Genomic DNA, 23,527 nt, shown 5'->3' on the forward strand with positions numbered 1-23,527 from the left:
AATATTTCACAATTCTGGTTGAACTTGTTACCAAAAGTTTGTCATAGAGTGTTATCTTTACTTTGTTTAGCCAACCTTTTTGACCTCTGGTAGGATTGGCTCTTTCCACACAAGCCTTTGAAGATCTGGGAGTTCAGATGCCATAAGGCTGACCCTTGAAGGTCACCCAGAAGCTTTAAATGGTACCAACTGCAGGATTTCACTGCAAACTAACTCGCGCACGCCTGTGCGCACGCTAAGGGAATCTGATAGATCTGGCAGTAACTCTTTGTGATCTTCTAAATATACCCTCAATTTCAATTCTTCTTGTTCAAATCTTTTTATATTCATCTCTCCACTATCACTTCTCTGCACAAAAACTCCTAAACCTCCATCTGTGGTATCAACATTTCAGACTGTCTCCAAAACAGAAGCCTAGACCCAGGACATGAAAAATCTAGGGCTGAACAAGTTCCATCATTCTGCCTCCTCAATGATTGCTGTGGCAAGACCATACTGCTGCATGACCATGACCCTCACTATTATAAGTCTCTAATCTTGTTGCCCTCTGATCCATACATATAATGCCACCAGAGTCACCTTTTAAAAATTTAGACCTGATTTTTTCACTTCCCTTCCTCAATTCTGAATCAGGTCTCGATTGCTAGTCAGGTCTCAAAGTTCCAATTTCTTAGCATGACATTCAAGGACCTCCATGATCTGGATCTTAAAATACTTCTTATATCACTCCCTATGTAGTTTACATTTCACTCACAACTACCTCTGGACATTCCCCGTATCTCCAGAATTTAGGTAAGCTGTTCCCTCAGGTTAGTAGTCTACTCACTATTCTCTGCTTACTGAAATCCTCTCATTCTTAGTTCAAATATCATCTCCAACATGAAGCCTTTTGTGAATTTCCACATTACTCTACTATCTCCATTCTGACAGCATGCTAATTTTGTTCATTTTGCATTTGTTTCATCTTGCCTTGCATTAGGGTTAGTCGTGCACATGTCTATCTTCCATGTACAGTGTCAGTTCACCGAGGGCTGAGCCCTTGTCCAGATCACTGTTTATATCCTCTCTGTCTCTAGAAAAGTGTCTGGTACATGGTAGGTGCTCAATGATTGTCTATGAATTAGATAAACTGAAGAGCTTGCCAGAGTCTGGCTTTTAAAGAAACAGCTGCAGAGAAGTAGGGTGAAAAATCATCGGACATGCAGGTATGCATGATTAATGGAAGGCTCAGAGAAAAGGCATTTCTTAAATGCCCACATAAGTTCTTTCTTTAGTATGAGATGGGCTGAGGCCAAAACGCTGCCATTATGCCCATTTTAGAAAGAAGCTGCAAAAAGGCTAACTGGCGATGAGTGTGATCTCATACCGCTCTCAAAGTTCTTCTGGATGAACAGAATCCTTACTCACTGCATCCAATTATGTACTATCATCACTGCTACTCAGGTAACAAAAACGGAACGAAATCCAATGAGTAGTCGCAGAAGCAGCCTGTTCTAACAGGGGAAATGAGCAGGCAGAGTGCGCACGGGTTGGCCATGACTATCTGACCACCCCTGTTCTCACAAAGGAGCAGCTGGTTGAGTGGATGTGGATGGCACTCTGTTTTATAAAGTGAAACACAGGCAATATAATTAACTTTCCTTAATTGAGTTGAACTCCTTACAGGTAGTAGGTTGTCTGACTTTTATTTTGTTTTGTTTTTTTGTGGCATGATATTGTTTTTGCTTATCTGGGTCTTCGTAGGAGTTTTACTAGGAAACTCTAAGAAGCTGGATGTCATTTTAAAATCAAGAAGTGCTATTTAAGCTGGATGGGAAGGAAGGTTCTGAAGTTGCCAGTAGGAGAGGGGCAGAAAGAGCAATCCAAGCAAAGGGAAAAGAACACAGAGCTGGGGTGAAGATAAAACGCAAAGAAACATCCTTCTGCTCCATCCATCCATCCACCCGTGAATCCTTCCATCCAAATATTTCTTATGTGTCAGGCACTGTGCTAGGTACCAGGGGTAAAATGGTGACACAACAGTCATGACCTACCCTTAAGGAGCTTATACTAGAGGATGAGACAATTAATCACACACATCAATGTAAGACTGCACCTGTGCTGAACGTTTAGAAAGGAGGTATATGGTGCTATGAAAGTGCATAATAGAGGGATTTTATTTCATCAGGGAGATCAGGGAGGACTTCCCAGAGGAAGTGACAATGGAATGGCAATCTGAAGGAAGAGTAGTTGTTGACTATGTTTGTGTTGTGAGGGGAGGGTTATAGAGAGAAGTAGTGCAGCACAGTGAGGAAAGAACGACCTTGCTGATTTTGTCCTTCTTAGAGCTCTCATCAGCTATTAAAATGTGACTTCTTTTTCTAGACTGTACTATTTAATGATTAATGATGTCTAGAATCTTCAAATTTTATCCATATATAAAATTACATAAAAAGCAATAAATAATTTTAAAAAATCAACAAATAATAATACATTGTACAATTAAATTATTTAGGAAATTTTCTATAGAAACGGAAACTTTGAAAATTAAGAGATTTAGGAATAATCTTGCTGATTTGTGAGGCATCAATTAAACAGTAAATTTAAAGAAAAAACCCACAGCTTAAACATGCACAAATGGAGTTAGGCCCATTTAGTCTTGTTTCTCTCTTGTAGAGAAAGTACATAGAGCATCAGTGATTATTTACTGGGTACTGGACCATACTAGGCCCTTTACAAATACTATTTCATACTCAGAGAATTTTCACAACAAACTCATCACCATTTTATATGTCAAGGAACAGGCTCGGAATGGTTAGCAGTTGGGCCCAAGTTATGGAGAGAGTAAGGGTACAGCCAGGAACTGAATCTACTTCTATCTTCAAACCTCTTCTGGCTACACATGCCAGCAGCTGCTCACATATAAGGGTTCATGAAAGTATGAAGAACATTGTTAATTAATTCTTAGTTTTCTTTTACGGCTAAATAATCTCAGTTCCAGGTATACAGCCTTAATCATCTTTTCCCTAGTTTTATCTGTGTTTTCTTTTAAATAATCAGTTTATCTGTTTTCAAATAATATTTCACAATTTTTCACATCTTAAAATTAAGAATGCAAAATTGCACATATTACTCTAGTAAGGATCTGGTTGGGAAATGGTATATAACCTATGAATTTGAAAATAATTATCCCTTTGTTATCAACAGCACTATGTTGCTGAGTTATTTTCACCCCTAGATTCCACACTGTCTCCACTTCTCCCTTCCTTTTTATGTCTCAATCAGCTAACAATCTTTTTCTTGTCCTTTGTTTATTTTTTGTTCATGTCACTGTTTCAGTCTGAATGGACATTTTTATTTTCCCTTCAATGTGTACCTTAAATATGTCAGCAACTTTCAACAGGGTTATTTGTTTATTTTTAATTTCAGTTGGTCTCTACAACATGTGTCACTAACCATTTCCATGTTCTTGGGATTATCTATCCTTAGGCAATTATAATTCTATCTTCTCATAGTTTTCCCACAGTCTGTATCTTCTCCATATGCTCCTTCCTCTTGCCCCTATTGTTATATCCTATGATTCCCTTCCCAGTTCTCTTCTCATCTCCCCAACATATCATTCCTGGAGACTATTTACATTCCCTCAACTACAATTAATATCCATGTTCTAAGATTTCTAAATCTGTATCTCTGGTCCAGATCTCTCCTTTGAGGTCCAGACACACATTCCCAGTTGCCTTCCAGATACTTCTACCTGGATATCCCACAACCTACTCAAAATCAACTCATTATCCAACCTTCTTATACTGAGCCACTCTCACAAACTTGCTCACCTATACATTTTCTCACCAACTCAATCAACAGCTGAATAACTGGGAAATACAACTAATTGTTCACCACCATAGCTAATGATTTATCAAGCCTTATTGATACTCTCTTAAATGTTCCTTGAAGTTATCCTCTACATTTCCTGTTTTCAAGAAGCTCATAATTAAACCTTATTTTTAAAAAAAGGAAGAAGGAAGGAAGGAAACGAGAAAAGGGGGAAAGGAAATAGAATGCTCATACTATCTATATTCCATTGTTTGCTTTCCTACACCAAAATGAAGAGTTGGTAGAAAATCACAACGATTTTAACAAAAATATACAAACATACACATTAAATCCTCCCATGAAATCCTTTAGGGCACCAAGCTGTGTTACCCCTGTGATAATGAACTCTCTTCTTCCTTGTTTAATCAGAGGTCAATTTCTTTTGAATGAATAAGTCCTAAATATATTCTGAAATTTTAGTTTCCTATGGAGTTGGTTAGTCTCTAGAACTCAAATGCAAGGAAGTTCAAATAAGAGAGCTTAAATAAAATGTTATCAATTAAGTAAATTAAGTAGTTGATCTCAAATTAATAGCTGACTCTCATCAGCGGGTCCTCTCGTAAGTGGTATATATAATAGCTACATTCAATTAGAACCTTTATGAGAAAATCTGGCAGGATTTCTCCAGATACTGGCTGGAAAGAGGAGGGTAAAGGGTTTATCTGTTTCCTGGGTTTAATGAGAACAACTCCAACCATTCCTGTCATTTTTCTGCCTTCTTCAAATTTTCCTACTTGGGACTGTTGCCCAAAGACAGCTCAAACCATGTAATAAGCACCATACAATGTGTACTTTAAGTGGAATAATTTAAAATACTCTCTATTTTTATTGCTGTTGTTATAGAAAGAACGAGAGAAGTGATGAATAAGGCACTTGTACTGCAATAGGAACTTCAAGAAAAGGCCAGAAAGAATCAAATCACTAACAACCCCAACTTATAACATGATGATGGTCAGACCCAGGGCTGACAATTTCGTGAAACATCTTATCGCTCTCAACTTCATCAATTCATTTCTCTTCAACACATGTTCAGTAAACACTACTGAGGAAAAACTTGAAGGCGCTGTCAAAAAAGCTAAGAATGGCAGTGTGTGGAGAAAAACCTGAAGACAAACGCTTGATTTACCGAAGCAACCACGCAGTAAAAAAACGTTCAAGTATCAGTAGAGTTAAAATGGTGAGTGGGGGGGACAATTATTTTCAATTTTCCTTTTCAGAAATCAAGTTTATTAATGATTGGGTGTAATTCTGAGGTGCCCCCAAGAACCGTGGGAGAGTCAAACTGCAAAATTAACACCAAGTGCCTCTGAGCAGAGGTATGCCAAGCCTTCCTCAAGAGACCAGGTGGTTTCCAGGTTAACAAGATCTGACTATATCCCTTATAGGTTTAATATATATCAGAGCAAGAAGATGTCAGTCAGAAAGGGCCTGCCAAGGAAGCAGAGAAAAGTAGAGTCAAAGAGGCAATTATGGGCAGAGCCAGTGGGAGAGAGAGCCTGAGTTACTGGTTAACGGACTGTGTGCTTTCTAGGACCACAGGAAGACTATCTTTACTGAGGAGTAGGTAATGCTAGGCTCTCATACCCTGGTTTCACTAAACATGCCTTCCCACCTGCATCCACCTGACACCAGGCCCTCCAAGGAGCTCTGTCATTCTGATTGCGTTTTCCACATAGGTCTGCAGTACACTGGTCACATGCAGTTGGTTTTTTCCTCATTGTAAGCGCTCTGATAACGACATGGCCTCCCACCTAAGTCTGCTACTAGGAAGTAAATGGGGTGGTCATGGGGCCATGAGGATGTCAGTCTATAGCGTTCTACGGTTCACTGCAGACTGAGAAAGGGACATACTGGCTTTACACAGCAGCCTTCTGAGCTCAGTTTTGGGAGTCCGTCTCTTAGAGATGGCTTGATTTTTCTAAGAGTGCTGAAAAAATCAGATTTCTCAGGTTGTGAGATTTCAGGTCACAAGCTTCTCACTGTGATTTTAGCTTTTCCCTTAGAGAAAGCCCTTTCGAGGAGCTGAAGAGGTAAAGGAACCAGAAGCATTTCCATTTGAAACAGAGCCACTGGCTGCTCACCAAACCTGCTTCCTCTTCTTTCTGGGCACACAGTTCAACTGCATTTTCCGAAGTCTCATGTGGTTAGGTGCAGCCACAGGACTGAGTTCTAGCCAGTGGAATGTGAGTGAAAGTGATGCAGGCCACCTGCGGGCCTTGCTGTAAAAACTCTCCCAAGAATGATCTTCCCTGCTATTTTTCTCATCCTGTTGGGGATGTCAATGTACTGGGCAACCCTGGAATGTCAAAGTTGAAAACAGCAGAGCTGGAAGAAGCCCAAAGAACTGTGTGACTGAGATACTCCCATCCCTGACTTACAACAGATTGTCACTTGTGTGAAAATTAGACATCTACTGTGTCAAGCCATGGAAACATAGAGGTTCATTTGTTACAGCAGTTGGTCAACCTTAACTAATACACTATAACAATGAATGATCATTGTGGTAGGCACACATTTTAATCTCAAGAAGAAAAGTTGTCCAAGGTGACTTTCTTCTTTCAGCTACTTAATTCTCATTCATATATTCATATTATCATATATTCTCTTTCTCGTTTTCCTCTGCATTTCACACTATCACTCTCAACCCTTTGAACTGGCTCTCTTGACTGTTTACTCTCATTTTCTATTTTATTATTTTTGTCTTATTGTCTTCCACATGGGTGGCAGCCACTGTAGCCAAATAGTTAAGGAAGAAATTCGAAGGTCAATTTCATCACAGAATAGTAATTATTATTTTTATATGTTTCCCCCATTAATTTCACTGGATATAACACTTCAGGAACCTGGAGGCCAGACTTGGCAAACTAATAACAGACCAATTTTCAAACTCAGTATTGAGACCATGAATAAAAGAGAAATCAGAAGTGAACACTGTCCTTGGAAAGGGAATCAAGTTGAAACGCATGGTTTTGCGTTTACTGCACAAGACCAAAGAGCTCATCTTGATTTTCCTGTGGCCACTCAGGAAGTGGGCAGAACGGTGAGCGTGGCAGTAGTGAGAAAGCTCTGCAGTAGGAGTCTGCAAGGAGAGTGAGGCCAAGGAGGAGAATGGCAGCTGGCTCCAGACGGGGAAGAGGAGCCTGGGGGACTGGTCTTGGCTATGCCATTGAATTCAGGACGACCTTGAGTATTTCACTTCACCCTCATCAGGCCTCAGGAGTAAATGAGGGTCTAATTACATGATCTCTAGAATCTCAACCACCTCTAAAGAAATTACAAAATGCATACTATTCCTATAATTGAATGTTTTTTTCGTTGTTTTTTTTGGTGAGGAAGATTCCCCAAGCTAAAATCCGTTGGCAATCTTCCTCCTTTTTTTTGCTTGAGGAAGATTTGCCCTGAGCTAACATCTGTGCAAATCTTCCTCTATTTTTTGTATGTGGGATGCCTCCACAGCATGGCTGACGAATGGAGTAGGTCTGCGCCTGGGATCTGAACCCGCGAACCTGGACCGCTGAAGCGGAGCGCACAGAACTTCAACTGCTCGGCCATGGGGCCAGCCCCCACTTGAATGTTTTAAAGGACTTGTTAATTATCAGCACCATCTAGAAAAAGTGAAAGAGGACTGAGATGGAATAGTTATACTTCTCAGTGAAATTAAATGGTCCAGAAGATATTAAAGCATCAGTTTAACTAGAGGAGTTCAGAACTCCCTCATTCATACTGTCTTCCCAGGCTGCCTCTGCTAATGGGTGTGTCTGCGGGGACTCCATAATTGTGCGTATGCTGGGAGCCAGCCTCAAGACTCTCATTCTGACTAAGCATTAGAATCAACTGGATCAGGTTTCAGAAGCCACTGGTCTAGAGCAGGGATCTTTCAACTTTGATTATTCCTTTGCTTGTTAAAATTGGGGGGCTTACAGCCTTGATATATGTAAATTTATTTATTTACAAATCATATGCATGTACCACTTATACTAATCTATTACGTATACTAGAAAATATGCGTACAATAGAATTTTTAAATGAGAGCTGAAATAAGCTTTATTTAAATTAATTTTTATAATAGTTTACTTATAAAGATATTTTTTGCTCTTTCTAAAAATATATGTTAGCAGTAGTAATGTGATTGAATATGCTTCTTTACTTTTTGAAAATCTTAGTTAAATGCTTTGTGACGGTCAGTTTTTGTGAATGACACTCCAGAAAAAGCTACTTCAAAGAGACATAGGTCTGAATGGAGGAGGAACATCGTTGGCTGCCCCTCCTAAAGTATGGCATTCACTTTGCAATCCATCAATTACGTCAAGGTTTGTGTTAAAATTTGGCTAATAAAATTTCAGTCTTCCTTAATGTTAATTAGCTTGTATTAGTTGGTTCTCCAGAGAAAGAGAACCAATAGGATATATATGAATATATAAGAGGAGATTTATTATGGAAATTGGCTCATGTGATTATGGAGGCTGAGATATGCAGAAATATGCCATTTGCAAGTTGAAGAACCAGGAAGGCCAATGGTATAATTCAGTCCAAGTTCCAAGGGCTGAGAACGGGGGGTGGGGGGGTATGGAAGGAAGAGGGGAGAGGGGAATGGAGGGGTGAGTGAAGGAGGAGGAGGACTGGGACGACATGCTGGTATAGGTCCGGAATCTGAAGGCCCAAGAACCAGGAGCTCAGATGTCTGAAGGCAGGAGAAGATGGATGCTCCAGCTCAAGAAGAGCGAGTTTACCTTTCCTTTCCCTTTTTGTTCTATTTGGGCCCTCAAGGGATTGGATGATGCCTGCCCACATTGGTGAAGGAGAAGTTCCTTTACTTAGTCTACTGATTCAAATGCTAGCCTCTTCTGGAAACATCCTCACAGACAGACTCAGAAATAATGTTTTACCACTTATCTGGGCAGCTCTTAGCCCAGTCAAGTTGATATATAAAATTAACCATCATACAGCTCTTCTTAAAATTTAATTGGAAGATGCTACGTTTTTATATTTTAAAAAATGGATTAACACTTGACTTTATCTCTTCATTTGAAAGAGTAGTAAGCAAGTCAGAAAATTCTGCTTCCGTAATTTTTTAGTATACTTTGAGAGTTTTAAATAAGTATACCCTTAAATTATCTTTGGCAAGAACATCACAAATGGATGAAACATTTCCAAATATCCAATTTTAAAATGTTCTTTCCATAGCATGAATTTCTTTGAAAAAGCCCTTATTTTCTCTCATGATTAAAATGTCACTATTACCTTGAGGAGACAGATTGTTTATTTTTTCAAAAATATTTGCATAGTACCATCTTACTGACAGCTTATTTGTCATCACAACAAAGGTAAGCAAATTTGAAGTTTGTTTTTTCCAAAAGAAATTATATTTGGCAACTTTTTAAAGTACACTAGCAGAAGATATCCAGTGAACCCACAATAGACGTTCATGGCCCCGACATCTCTTTGGTATTGTAAACACACCATCATTTAAGATAATATAACTCATAAATCCACTTAACTGGGCATATGGAAATGGCAACAAGGCACAAGGTGGTAGAAGCAAAGGGTCGGGGGGTGGGCACTGTCAATGCCTTTGTGTGGGGAAGTCCCCTCTTCCCTTAGGAGACCTCGTAGGTGATACATGACTGGCTGACACACGGGCCACATGAAGGCACCAATGTTAATCAGTATGTTAAATGGTAAAGCTCCGTTTTTCTTATATTTTTGGAGAAAAATGAATATAAACAGAAGTTTCATTCTATCCTTCCTGTACTCCATTGGACTGTCTTTGTGTAGTCACTGTATATACACACATTCCATTTTGGACACCACCGGTTCAGAGCCAGGCTTCTGTTTTTGGGTGTTCAGCTTTTAGTTTGTGCAGTAACTTTTTTCTCAATCTAGTGTCTGTTTCTTAAAGCACTGTCCGTGGCCCACCGGAATAGTTACAAATACAGGTTTCTGGATCCTATCGCAGAATGTTTACACTAAAAAGCCCGGGAGTCTGTATTTGTAACCAGCTTCCTCAGGGCCTTCTTTGGCACACCACAGTTTAAGTTCCACTGCATTAGACTGCAAGCCTTGTGAAGAGGGGACCATGTCTCCCTAACTCATTATATCCCCAGTACCTGGCACAGAAAGCAATAGAAAGTTGCTGAACTGCATCGCAACGAACAGCATAATTTCTCCTCTAGCAGAGAACTTGAGGGTTTGGTTGGGGTAATTAATCATTGCTCATTCATTCATTCCGTTTATTATGTAGATATTTGGGTAATAGACTATAAAACAAACTAAAAGCATTGCCTTCATGGAGTTGACAGATTGTCAGAGGAAGACAAAAAATAAAAAAATTACATAACAATTAAGTAAATTATCTACTATGACAGAAGGTGATAACTGCTATGGAAAAAAAATAGTAGAGCAAGGTAAGGGGATCAGGAGTGCTGGGGCAGGGAAGAGGGGGCAGGGCAGGCTGCAGGGTGACCAGCTGGGCCTCACTGAGAGGAACGGATCTGAGTGAAAGCTTAAAGGAGGAGAGGGAATCAGCCAAGTGGATATTCCTTTCACTTGCCCCAAATCCTGTCACTCTTCTTTACATGTTTCAACCAAGACTTCTGAGAAATTTTAGGTGTTACTGGTATACAGCAGGAGCTCAGTAAATTTTGGCTGCATGAGTAAAAATAGCATTGTGTAGAAAGAGACAATGTAGAGAAATGAAACTATAAAGTTCCTCTTCAAAACCAGGAAAAACAACCAAGTAAACAAAGAACTCTTCCAAATCATATGAAGATGCTTGGAAAATGTCACCAGTAGCATATGAGGACCTTACTCACACATCAAATGCTAGAGCAAAACCCTTTTCACAGAGCCAAACGGGCCTCTGCCCGGAGGAGCTGGGGGCCACCTTGTGTATGTGGTGGTGGCTCTAGGTTTCTCTGAGTGGTCCAGTATGGAAACCAATATGGTAATCACAAAAGTGCTTGAAACGGATGAAATACACTTAAAAATTCTCCATGATAAAATATTTTGTGGTTTTGTTTTGCTTTTGTTTTTTTTGGAACAGATATAACTTCCTGTCTAATATAAACTTCCTGTAATATAAAACAAAGTTAATTGATTATGGTTATGCAGTTTACTATTTGAATGTATTGACTTTTATTCCTATAAAATCAATATACTTAATATTTTAAATTAGCAATAATATATTTAATGAGCTAATATACTTAAGGGGCAAATAAAATATTTATTGTGGCCATAACAACTTATATTAAAAAGAACTACGGTTTTTTTTTCTATTTTGTCAGTTTTAAGTTTATAATATTTTTGTCATAATTTTTGATTTATAACTTCCAAATTTTTTAAATTGTAGTATTAAGATGACAAAGAAACAATTCAAAGTAGTGCCTTTTCTTTTGGAACAAGCTACTTCATACACAATAAGGAAAAGAAGTGATTCACTAGGTTCTCACAGCACTTAGAGGTCGAAATGATTTTTAGAGATTATAGGCTAATTAAGGCCTTACTAGCCACCTATTCCTTTTTAAAAAACAATTAATGAACCTGAATCTAAGGCAGCAAAAGGTTAAATGATTTCTCTGGGGGTAAAACAGCAAGTCAGCAGCGAAACGGGGCAGCCACTTCATTCCTTGAGCTCAGGGACGTATCACAACCATTTCCCCGTAACGTGCTGTCACACTTTAATACTTTCACACTTGGGGCCTCATGGTGCCTTTCTAAACACACACGCATAGGATTAATAGCTTTAAAAGCTTAAGTAATCTATTTAGAATAAATATTTCTCCCTAAAAACCTAGATTTCCCTTACTTGTAAGATATTAAATAAAAAAGTAGGAGATTGGTTTGTACATTTTGTTCATTGTTAATCAGAATAGAATTAACCATGGATTCTAGTCTCTTCCTTAGTTATCTGAGGAAAAATAAATCACCACTGTAATTGGTTGTGTTTCAGTTAAGAAACCCTTTCCTCTAAAACATGCCAAGCAATCTCTGTCACAAAGTTTCATAGCTCTCTTCAGCCACCCAAAATAAAAATCACCAAACTTCTCAAGGGTGACTTTAAAGATCTAAATGAAGACATGCTTATTTTGAGCAAATCTTGTTACCACAAGTAATTATCAATAGCCAATAAATCTAGTAAAAATCACTGGGACGAAATCCTTTTCATATCGACTTTTCAATTAAACACAAAACACTTATTTATGTTGAATAATAACACACGAGTTGGAACATTATATAAATTAATACCAAACAAAATACTATCAAATAAAGACTCCCTACACATTTGATGAACTCTTAAAAATTAGTGTCTGCTGGAATGGCTATAATTAATAAGACAGAAAACAATATGTGTTGGAGAGGATGTGGAGAGAAGGGAACTCTCATACACTGCTGGTGGGAGTGCAAACTGGTGCAGCCACTATGGAAAACAGTATGGAGATTCCTCAAAAAATCAAGGATAGAACTACCATATGATCCAGCTATTCCACTGTTGGGTATTTATCCAAAGAACTTGAAAACACCAATTTGCAAAGGTACATGCACCCCTGTGTTCATTGCAGCGTTATTCACAATAGCCAAGACTTGGAAGCAACCTAAGTGCCCATCAAGGGACGAATGGATAAAGAAGATGTGGTATATATACACAATGGAATACTACTCAGCCATAAGAAACGATGAAATCCAGCCATTTGTGACAACATGGATGGACATTGAGGGTATTACGCAAAGTGAAATAAGTCAGAGGGAGAAGGTCAAATACCGTATGATTTCCTTCATTAAGTAGTAGATAATAACAACAATAAACAAACACATAGGGACAGAGATTGGATTGGTGGTTACCAGAGGGGAAGGGGGGAGGGAGGAGGGTGAAAGGGATAATTCGGTACATGTGTGTGGTGATGGGTTGTAATTAGTATTTTGGTGGTGAACATGATGTAGTCCATGCAGAAATAGAAGTACAATGATGTACACCTGAAATTTATACAATGTTATAAACCAATGTTACTGCAATAAACAAAAAATTAAAAAAAAAAAAAAATTAGTGTCTGCTGGGCCGGCCCCGTGGCTTAGCGGTTACGTGCGCGCACTCCGCTACTGGCAGCCAGGGTTCGGATCCCGGGCGTGCACCGATGCACCACTTCTCTGGCCATGCTGAGGCCGCGTCCCACAAACAGCAACTAAGAAGGATGTGCAACTATGACATACAACTATCTACTGGAGCTTTGGGGGGAAAAAAAAAGGAGGAGGATTGGCAATAGATGTTAGCTCAGAGCCGGTCTTCCTCAGCAAAAAGAGGATTAGCATGGATGTTAGCTCAGGGCTGATCGTCCTCACACACACACAAAAAAATTAGTGTCTGCTAATGCATGACGTATTGAGAGGGGGACACTGTCATTCTTCAAGTCCCTGAGGGGTCACTGAGTGACTATGGACAGAGAACTCCCAGGCCCATCCTGGCCACTTGCCTTAGTAATTCTCAAGAGCTCTGCTTATGCTGTTTTCTTAAGATGGAATAACATCTCCCCAAAAAGTTCTTCAAAGCCCAGTTGGAATGTCTCTTCTAACTGGAAGCATTTCTGACTATCCAAGTCCGAATTAGCTGTTCTTTCTGCAACACCATTACTCATTTTACCTCCCATAACAATTAGTTGTGTATATCTATAAGAGACTGTGTCCTAATCACATGGACCAACTCTCGTGCTCTGCACACAGCAGGTAGTAAAAAAAGAAAAAATGTATTTTGTTGAATTTAATTGAATCTTGCTAAAATAGGTCCAGAAGGGTCCACTGAGATTATATGCTCCAGCTTCTTCATTCTACAGTTCAAGAAAAGGAGTGATTTGCCCAGTAAACACAGCAGGCTGTGAGGGAAGTGGAACCTGGATTCTGAGCTTCCCTCATGTGGCTGACATGGGGTAGAGCTGTCGGAGATCTAGGCCCTGATCTAACAGAGCTCTCATTTCAGTAGGTGAGAAAAACTGGTCTAGTTCCCTTGCCTAGAGGTCTGAATAAGTGAGTGTGCTTTACCAAGTGAGGAACTCATTTAAGAAGAGTTCTTGGAACTGCTGAGAGCAAGTGTAGTTTATAAGAGGATGTCTTAATCATCAGGAAGAATTGCCATGAATCCAGCAATCTTCTTCGAGTTTCAAAATGTGACCTTAAAAGTAATTTTACTTTATATCATCACGTAGGATGACATAGGAAGAACAAAGCAATAAAGGCCTTCCCTGGCTCATCCGTCTCATCTCAGGCAGGTTCCCCAGTTCCTGGCCCCAGTCATACTGGGCCTCTTTCAGTTCTACTAAGGTCTAAGCTCTTTTCTACCTCGGAGTCTTTGTGTTTGCTGTTCCCCTGTCTGGAGCTCTTCTCCTTCTTCTTTGCCTGGCTGGTTCCCTCTCCTCCATTAGTTCTCACCTGAAATGTACCTCCTCAGAGAGGGCCTTTTGACCAACGTATGTAAATTAGGTCTTCACCCTGCCCAGATTCTTCTTCCTTTTATTATTTTAATAATGATACACTATTTGTATCCTTTTTAACAGGTGACAGACTGAGTACTTTCTTGTTTGTTTACTCATTATGATAAGGGCCATATCTTTTTTGTTCACCATTGTATCACCAGGATCTAAACAGTGCCTGATGCAGAGATCTGTTGACTAAATTAATGAATTTAAAATACTTTTATAAAACTAACTGAAAATTATTTAAGGCCCCTAGGAAACCCTTAGCAAATTTTGAGAAACACACAATTCTACTCTATGAAATGTCTGAACACAATAAATAACAAATTTCAAATATTGCTTTAATCAAGATTTTTAGATTACTCCTTCACAGATTTTTGATAGCCACCATTTACTTCAGAAGTAAAACTTAAAGTTGTTTAATGCCAGTCTATGTCAAAAAAGTCTTTATTTCTGATTGAATATGAAAACATACCCAATTAGTCACTAATACCTAAATAATAACTATAATAAACATCTAATTGGTTGTAATCTAATGATAAAAAGAATGACATATAGTCATGTAGCTCAGATTCAAAGAAAAAAACACCTTTTTTGGGTCACTAACAGATAAAACACAAAAACAAATGATTCTCAAAGAACGGCAGTTTTCAGAGAAATGTTTTAGCTTTCTAGAAAAAAAAAGGATAAAGACGACAGAAGTAACACATTCTTTCTGTAACAGAAAATTAGATTAGAAACATGGTAGAAAAATCTGAACAGAACCTCTGATGGGAACATCATGAAAAGTAAATAAATGGATACTGTGCATCCTCAAAGAGTCAGCATGCGTGTTTTTTAGGTTCCTTACTGCTCAGAGAAGAAAAAATTACAATGGCATTACCGGAATGGAGCATTTTCTCACACTGTCAACTGACTGGTAGTAGGTTTGAATCCATTCACCGCTTTTCAATTCTGATATATGACATTTTATCAAAGTCATTTGACATTTAAAGAAAGTTGCATGTACAGTGGGGTTCTTTGGAATTAAAAGAATAAAAATCTATTATCTGCATAAAGTCTGAAATCTGAATATTCAGACTTTTTATAATTTAAAAAGGCAAATTTTAATATAACTCCAAACAAAAGCCAAATCAGAATTGGCCAAGCATAAGATTATTGTACACTATATTTTTATAGCGTGTTTCTGTGTACAAGAATGACTATGAAATTAAATTGTCTTACTTCTAGCAATTTTCTTCCATAAACAATCACATCACTGCTAAAAGGGTTGCTTGCAAACTTACTAGAAATATTTTGGAGGGAATATTCTAGTCTTCAAAACAAACAGTAGCTGTCAAATTCTTACCACATAATCTAAAATGTTAATCCACGTACTGTATTTCATTTGTAATAAGTCTTTGTGATAAGGTTAACACTTCAACACACAACACAAATAAGAGAGCACCGAAAAAATGAAAATTACTTTGCTTATGTTTCCGTATTAGAATTTTATTTGCTAAAGGGTAAAAACAGATTTGCAAAATTCACAGTTAACTTAAAACAATAGTTTTAAACCTTTTATTCCTAGCCCTTACTGCCTTCAGGAAGGAGAGAACATCTGGTTATTTAAGGAACACAATATGTTCACATTTTCTATGACTTTTGTTTCTAATCGGGTTTTAAAATTTTTTTTGAATTTGAACAACTAGTTAGAACGATGTTTTTTAATCACTTCATATTTTTCAGACTGTCCTCCTTCTATCCCTCTACTTCATTTAGTGGATTGTTTTTGGAAATCTTCTCAGTGGTTCTAATATCATAAAGACAAGAAAATGAGAATTAGGACTGTGGTCTGAAGAGCTAAGTATAGAAACCCTATTTATGGTGAACAGAATATAGGATGCTACAGATATTTGACTTCTAGTCTCTTCATACAGCATCTAGTCTCTTCATACAGTATACATTTAAAAAAATCTCAAATAGTTCTTGGGCCACTTACATACATGGCAATTTCATTTATTACAGATGCAAATAAATGTCTATTACAAATAGAAAAATTTGTATGAGAAATATCAGTAACTAGGATTCCACTATTTTTAAAACTAACGAAGCTACAGCTCTTGTGTGGAAAGGTGGTTGGAAGACCTGAGTTCAACTGCTGGTTCTGCCATTGCTATGCTGTGTGACCTTGAATAAGTCTCTAAACTTCACCTTAATCCTCAATTTCTTTATCTACAGAAGGAGGAGCTGGATTAGACTCTCTAGGTTCTTTGCAGTTCTGAAATTCTAAATGACAGTCTAAGTGAAGTATGTTAACTAGATTCTTTGCTAGGTCTTCTTTGTTCCACAATATTTGAAGGTGGTAACAGGCTTTCAAATAATTCTAACACAGCAAATTAAGGAACTAGATGCCGTTAAATTCAAGATGGTTATTAATTCACCATCATGATAAAAATGGCAGCAGACAAATACACAATTGACTGGTGGCTTCTGTGGAATATGGATATGGGTTCCAGAAATAGGCTAGGTGAGTGAGATCCACCTAGATTAGAGTCAGTATGGTATACTGGAAGACGCTTAGCATTTGAGTCAGAATTCAATTCTCCCATTATTTTCTTAATACCAACGACTACAGGACACAAAGTTGAATGCCAAAAAATGAGCAGGATCATACGGAGAAATAATTGATAAAATAAAAAATAGCTAAAACACAAGGTGCTGTGGAGACTCAAAGGGGAAAACATGTCCTATCTGAGCCTGGAAATGGCTTTCTGGAGAAGGAAGAATGGATCCTGGGAATCTCAGGAGGGAATGAGTAGATACAAGAGTCATGGAGTGACTTTAGCTAGCTTGGAAGCTTACAAGCTTTTAGGCATGGGGAAAGCGACATAATCTTGACCTCTCTGCACCAAAAAAGAATGAAGAAAGATAACCTGCTCTGCCTACCTCACAGCTTGTTGTGAGAACCAAATTAAGCACATAAAGTGCTTGGAAACTGTGAAGAAGTATGGTCCTATTATTACATTTAGAGGCCCATTATTTCAGTCTGTTCAAATAAGGACTTCTCTTTTCACAATAAAGCCTATATCTGATACAAAACAATTAAAGCTCAGTATTTTAAGCTTTACTCGCAGTGCGTATTCTCAACTGAGCCATCTCCACTGGAATTCAGGGATAGCAGTAGGCCAAAGTGCTTTTCTGAAGGCTCACAATGAATTTAGGGGAGCTCAGAGTTCCTCGTTTATTTTTATTTTTCTGAGTCTGTCAGCAACACTCAACACTATCGTCATATGAAGCTGGGATATGGGAAGTGTACTTGCACGCCTCAAATCTCATCTTTTGACTAGTTCACTTCATAGAGACTGGTGTGTTTATATACTTGCTCTGAACTACTTGAATCAGGAATGATTCAAGTATTTTAAGTGTTTCATTGTTGCTAATAAATAGAAAACATTTAAAGCACTCTGATGTCTGGATTTTTAGAGGATGTGGGTGGGGTACTAAAATCGTCTTTCCTTCCCTTTTTTTCCCCTCAGTGTAAATGGCCTCCTTTATGACTTTATAATTGACATAAACTACACTAAAAACTCTGTCCACTTGTGGATTTCTGTAACAGATATAAACTTGCTGTTTTTTTTTTTTTTTTATTTGTACCTTTGCAGCTCTGGATTGGATCTTCTTAGATCATGAGAAGTCAGTTCTTTATGGACAAAGGATGCTCTGGTTGGGCGAGTCATTAGAGACAATTTAATTCAACCACAAGAGAGAAGACCAAGACTCAGTAAGCATACGTTTCCCAAAATCAAAAGGATGGTTGGTAGCAGAGTCAAGATTTCACACAGTGTCCCGATTCCTAACTCAGGTTCCTTATAGGAAACTATGCTGCAACAGACCTACAATTAGCACATGTGGCAAGTAATATTCGTTATCATTTGACATTTACTAAATAATGTCAGTGGGTCAGTCATTATATACACTTAACTAAAACTATCCCCTTGCTGGCTTAGCCATCTGAAAGCCCCTTAACACTATACAGCTTTCTTTATTTTTCCTATAGATATCATCATTCCACGAACTTGTTCTCAAGAGATTTTTAAACGTGACGCCCTCCTGCCCAATTTCTTATATCACAGAAATATCAGTGTAAGGTCCTACATTTTGAACCATTATCTTGATCATGTTTTTACTTGGTGAGACCCTGAATATAAAAGTGGGGAATACCTTTTTTTAGATACTTACACTATTAATTACTTTTTTTTCCTTAAACCTTAGAGAATATGTTTTTTTAATGACTGTGGAATTGGCTTCATTATCCTCTTATATTATGAACACTATCTTATTGAGGTAAAAAGTACTCTATTAAAATCACCGATTCCACTAATAACATTGATGGATTTAGTATAGAGAATTCTACAACTAAAAGAGTGAATGATTCATAGGAAAATCAACCATACTTAACTAGGGAAAAATTACCAAGATCGATAGGTTTAGATAACATATTCATTTCTTCTTTCAATTAAACCAAACAAATCACACAAGTAGAGAATTCAAATAGTCATTTTAGCAATTTTTTCCCACTCTGTATGACTCTAAGAATTTCTAATATTGAGCTGATAGAATTTACCTTAAGTCTGTAGACCAAAACTCATATATCTCATTGACTAGCAACCTCATTCTTTATTCCTTTTACAGATATTTCATAATATTGGTTACTTTTTATAAAAAATATAAACTTATACAACTTACATATATATACATAAAAAAATAAATATGGGGCTTTTGATTTTCAGTCAGACTTCCAAGTCTTACCAGAAAAAAAATATATATATGCTACCTTATGTATCAGAGAAATGATGGATTATATTTTTGATACTTAATGAAATTTTATATAAGAGAAATCATATAAAATTGTGTATTTTTTCAGAAAATGAATATAGGTACAAGGAAATAAATTTTTTCAAATCAATCAAAGAATAAATAGAGGACATACTCAAATGTTGAAGTCAACAACCAAAGAAAGGGCAGAAATCCTTTAGAATCAAAATTTACATTGAACTTGGAGGCCCAAGTTGATGAGACAGAGCTTTGGCAATGGAATCCACAGACAGACTGACTCAAAGACAGTTCAACAACTGCCAACACGACTGTTGGGAGTTCTGCCAAAGAGCCAAAGGCTGGGATTACCACCCATTGCCTGGCATTCTCATACTCGTGTTTGAAGCTTTCTCTCTTATACTTCGTCCAATATTTTTGTTTGGCTCAAAAGCATCAAGGATTCACAGATTTTTTTAGATCATTAAATGTTCTTATTTTCAAGAAATATAACATTAGTTGTAAAAGAGCACACTTTTCCTCTGAAGTGTAAAGAAAATTTTGGTGACTTGCTTTAAGTTCAATGGAGAAATCAGCAATAAAGACTGTTTAAATCTTTATTAGTTACTCTTCCCCCATAAAATAAGAAATACCTATTCATAATATGAAATAATTTAGTATTTAATTGTATCACAAATTCTTATATAACTGGTCCTTTTTATAGCTCTAATGTCTTGGTGTTCACATGGCCTCCAAGACTCTACTTGGATAAGTTGGCCTCTGTGAGGGGTACGAATGGTAATGAAGTGTAGTTATAAGGCGAAGCAGTTGCTCAACCCACCTCCTTGAGTCATGAGGAAAGACAGAACAACCTTCTGAGGGACAAGAGATGTGTACTCCAGTTTTTCATGGCAATGTCCAGTTAATCTGCCTGCTGAGTTGCCAGCCAACGAGGTATGTGAGTTTTGGTCTACAACTCTAGGCAAATTCTTTTATCAGGCAATTCATCTGCCATTAGATTCATTCTACATTAGGAATTCTTGGAGTCATACAGAGAAATCAATTTTTCACCCAACTTAAAATTGTGCATATCCTACTTGGAAAGCTTACCTTTGGATCTCGAAGGAACAGAGCCTTAAGAATCAGTGAGTGTACATCCCCAATTAGTGGGTAATGCATCAGAAGGCCAAGACAGGTCTGGTAGTTACTAGAGATCACTAAATAAGAAGGAAAAAAATAATTCAGAAGCAATACTGTTTAAGATATTTGCATTACTGCGAGTAAAAATATAACAACTTAGATTCAAAGAAAGCAGATCAGTAATTCAATTGATTTGATAAAAGGAAACAGGGAGAAGGGATCTTTACCACATGGCCTTTGAAGCAGCACACTGTACTGTTAACTGCAATCTAATATACTAGCACTTATCCTCAGGGGGTGCTGGAAGGAAGAGCCTCAGATATAGATATGTGTGTGCGTTTGCAATATAAATAAACTATTACTAGCATGCATATTTATTGCCATTTATATGGCTGTGTTTAAATGTCTCTAGTTTTGCTGCTTAGAAATTAGTAACAAAAATCTTATGAATGGGAAAGAACCAGTTCAAAATTCTCATAAAATAATATTTACCCTGATTATTACGCTTCGTAACTTACATGTTACATTTATTCTTTTGTATATATAAATATTACATAAATCAAAATTAAAGAAAATATAATTTCTTTCAATTATTTGTTTTTCTAAAGGTAACAAGAAATTTAGGGAGAATATCTAGCAGCATTTCTTGGAGGAAAAATGTCAAAATCTTCATAGATAAGTCTAACTGTGTTCCTAGACTGTCATTTAATTTTTTTTTCAAATCAACCTAATTATGGGCGCAATTATTAAACACATCTTTTCAGGCAGGTCTATGTAAACTACTTCATTTCTTGGCAATCCATCTGCCAGTGCTGTCACAGTCGAGCCCATTAACGACGCTTGTTTTGTAAGCCACACTGACTGCCTCCACAGCACTGATGTGAAGAAACTTTACAGTCACAACTTCCTGTGGTTGCAACCAAATCCTTTTCATTAATCAGAATGGTTCGTTGAAAAATATTCCACAGGAGAACAACTGTGATTCAATAGAAACAACACAAATCACAAAATAAACAATTATTTGTAATCAGAAATACCTTTGATTCTTAGAATTTTTTTTTTCTTCTTCTGGGTTGGAAACACCATTTCTTGCTATCGCTTCCCACTCCCTCCCCCTTCCCGAGAACATTATGGGGAAAGGAGACAGGACTGGGCAAAATGAATAATTATAATCTATGTAAGGAACCACTTTATCATCTTCATTTCCGTGGCTGATCTGACAGCTTGTAATTTCATACATCTGCTTTCATTTGTAAAGCACTCACTTATCCTACCCTTTCTCTATCTGTTCAGACTTGTCTTTTCTTATTCGTTCATTTTGTCATATTCACATTCAGTTACCTGGTCTTCTCCTTTCTCTAGAATTCAAAAAGCTAGGACACTGAGAATAGTATAATGTTTTCATGTACAGTTTTCTTTGAGATCTAGCAAGTAAATAAAACTTCATCAATTTATTTTATAACTCATAAAGTTATCTGCCCAAATGCTATAATGATTATATACTAGTAACTGACCCAGGAAGAATTCTTGTATATTTTGTAAGAGAGGCAGGAGAGTTTTGTGGAAATGGTTCTGGGGTCAGGATTCAAAGATGTGGGTTTGAATCCCAGGACACTATTCGAACCTTTCATAAAGTTGCCTGAAGATTAAATGACATAACCTATGTGACTGATTCATAGCAGCTGCTCAAAACCTGTTAGGGGTAACTTCCCTGAGCCTAAGTTTAGTCATTTGGAAAACAACTTTCTGACTTAAAAAAAAAAAAATTAACTGCCTACCTCATTCAATCATTCAATAATTATTTGTTGAATACCTAACCCACCTATGTTAGAAGAGGATGCAGAGATGAACAACACACAGGCCTCACCCTGAAGAAAATTAAAGTACAGAACGGCAGATATGTAACATCCAGCAGTTATTATTACTACTACCACTAAGATGATAACGAATTATTGAAGCCTTTCTGAGACCAAGCCCTATGCCAAGAACTTTACCTGCATTATCTCATTTAATTTCTATGACAATCTTATTATAAGGGTACAATTATTATCCCCGTTTTACAGATGAGAAAACTGATACTTGGAAAGGTTAAGTCATTTGCCCAAATCACATAGTGATTTGGTGGAGGAGCAAGATTTGAAATTCAGGAGTCTAGCTGTAGGGTCTGTGCTCTAATACATGGCTTTGTTTTGAAAGGCCATTGTTTTCAAAGTCAAACGACATAATGGATGCAAATAGTCATTGCAAACATAAAAGTAAATTAGTATTATTACTCTTGTGTAAGTAGTTTTAAGTAGCTTGGAAGGTCAGCATAACCCAGTCTCTAAAACAGCCTGATAATAGGTACTTATTTGGAGGGACCAGAGCAACAATTCTATATTATTACAACTTGACAGAACAGTTGAAGCTATCGGAAGCTGTGAAATACAGAAGGAGCCAAATAATGTATTAATATTCTACTTGCAGAATGAACGAAGGAGCTAACATTCTTTCTCCCATTTCTGCCACCCATCTATCCATCCATCCATCCACCCATCCATCCAGTCACTGAGTGCAATGAATGTTTCCTGAACATCTACTAAATCCTGGATTCACAGAGACTGTGCTAGGCACTAGCACTGGGGATATAATGTCGAACAAGTCTGACTTTGGAAGGGTAACAGAATATGCCACCCCGAAACATGGCTGTAGGACCTCAGGACATGCCACTCCAAAATATGCAGCTTTGGTATATTGATTATTTTGAGCTGTAGCACTTGAAAAACAGCAAATGCAGGGAGAGGCTTTCTCTGAACTCCCCTTATCTGCCTTAAGATAAAGCCCCCAAAAGGAACTCAATTGTCATAAATCCCCCCAGACAAACTTTGTCACAAGCTATCCTACCTCCCATCTCTTCTTCAAAAGGCCCATTCATCTTTCCTATAAATCACTGACTCTCCCCTAAGAGGCCTACATATCCCCTCCCCTTTCTCTTATACAATGGTATTTAATCTTGAATTCTAAAGCCATCTCTTTGAGAGTTGTTCATTTTCCCCTGAGTATCTCCCAGGTATATATGTTAATAAACTTCTGTTTTTCTCTTGTTAATCTTTTTGTTAAAGAATCACAGCTGAAAACCTAACAGGGTAGAGGTAAAGTTTTACCTCCTCTACAATCCTCTGCCTTCAGACCATGCCATCTCTAATTTATTAATGAAAATTTGTACTTTTAGAGCCCTTTTAATTTGTAGTTACATATGCTAAGTATTAACTCCCTTTTGAATAACTGTGCCCAATTTAGAGTAC

At 37.5% G+C, this 23,527-nt stretch overlaps 1 protein-coding gene across 3 annotated transcripts in view; it reads right to left on the reverse strand.

The window, feature by feature from the left end:
* The window catches only part of TBC1D5 (TBC1 domain family member 5), a 537,118-nt gene that overhangs the window by 109,751 nt on the left and 403,840 nt on the right, over positions 1–23,527 (reverse strand). For all 3 annotated transcript variants that reach the window (XM_087430599.1, XM_087430597.1, XM_087430598.1), the window contains one exon: positions 20,214–20,320. In XM_087430599.1, the coding sequence (XP_087286725.1) occupies positions 20,214–20,320 (107 nt within the window). The remainder of the gene's footprint in view (positions 1–20,213; positions 20,321–23,527) is intronic.

This window comes from Ceratotherium simum, chromosome 5 (genome assembly GCF_057802395.1).
Source record: "Ceratotherium simum simum isolate JZ-2026a chromosome 5, ASM5780239v1, whole genome shotgun sequence".
NCBI lineage: Eukaryota > Metazoa > Chordata > Mammalia > Perissodactyla > Rhinocerotidae > Ceratotherium > Ceratotherium simum.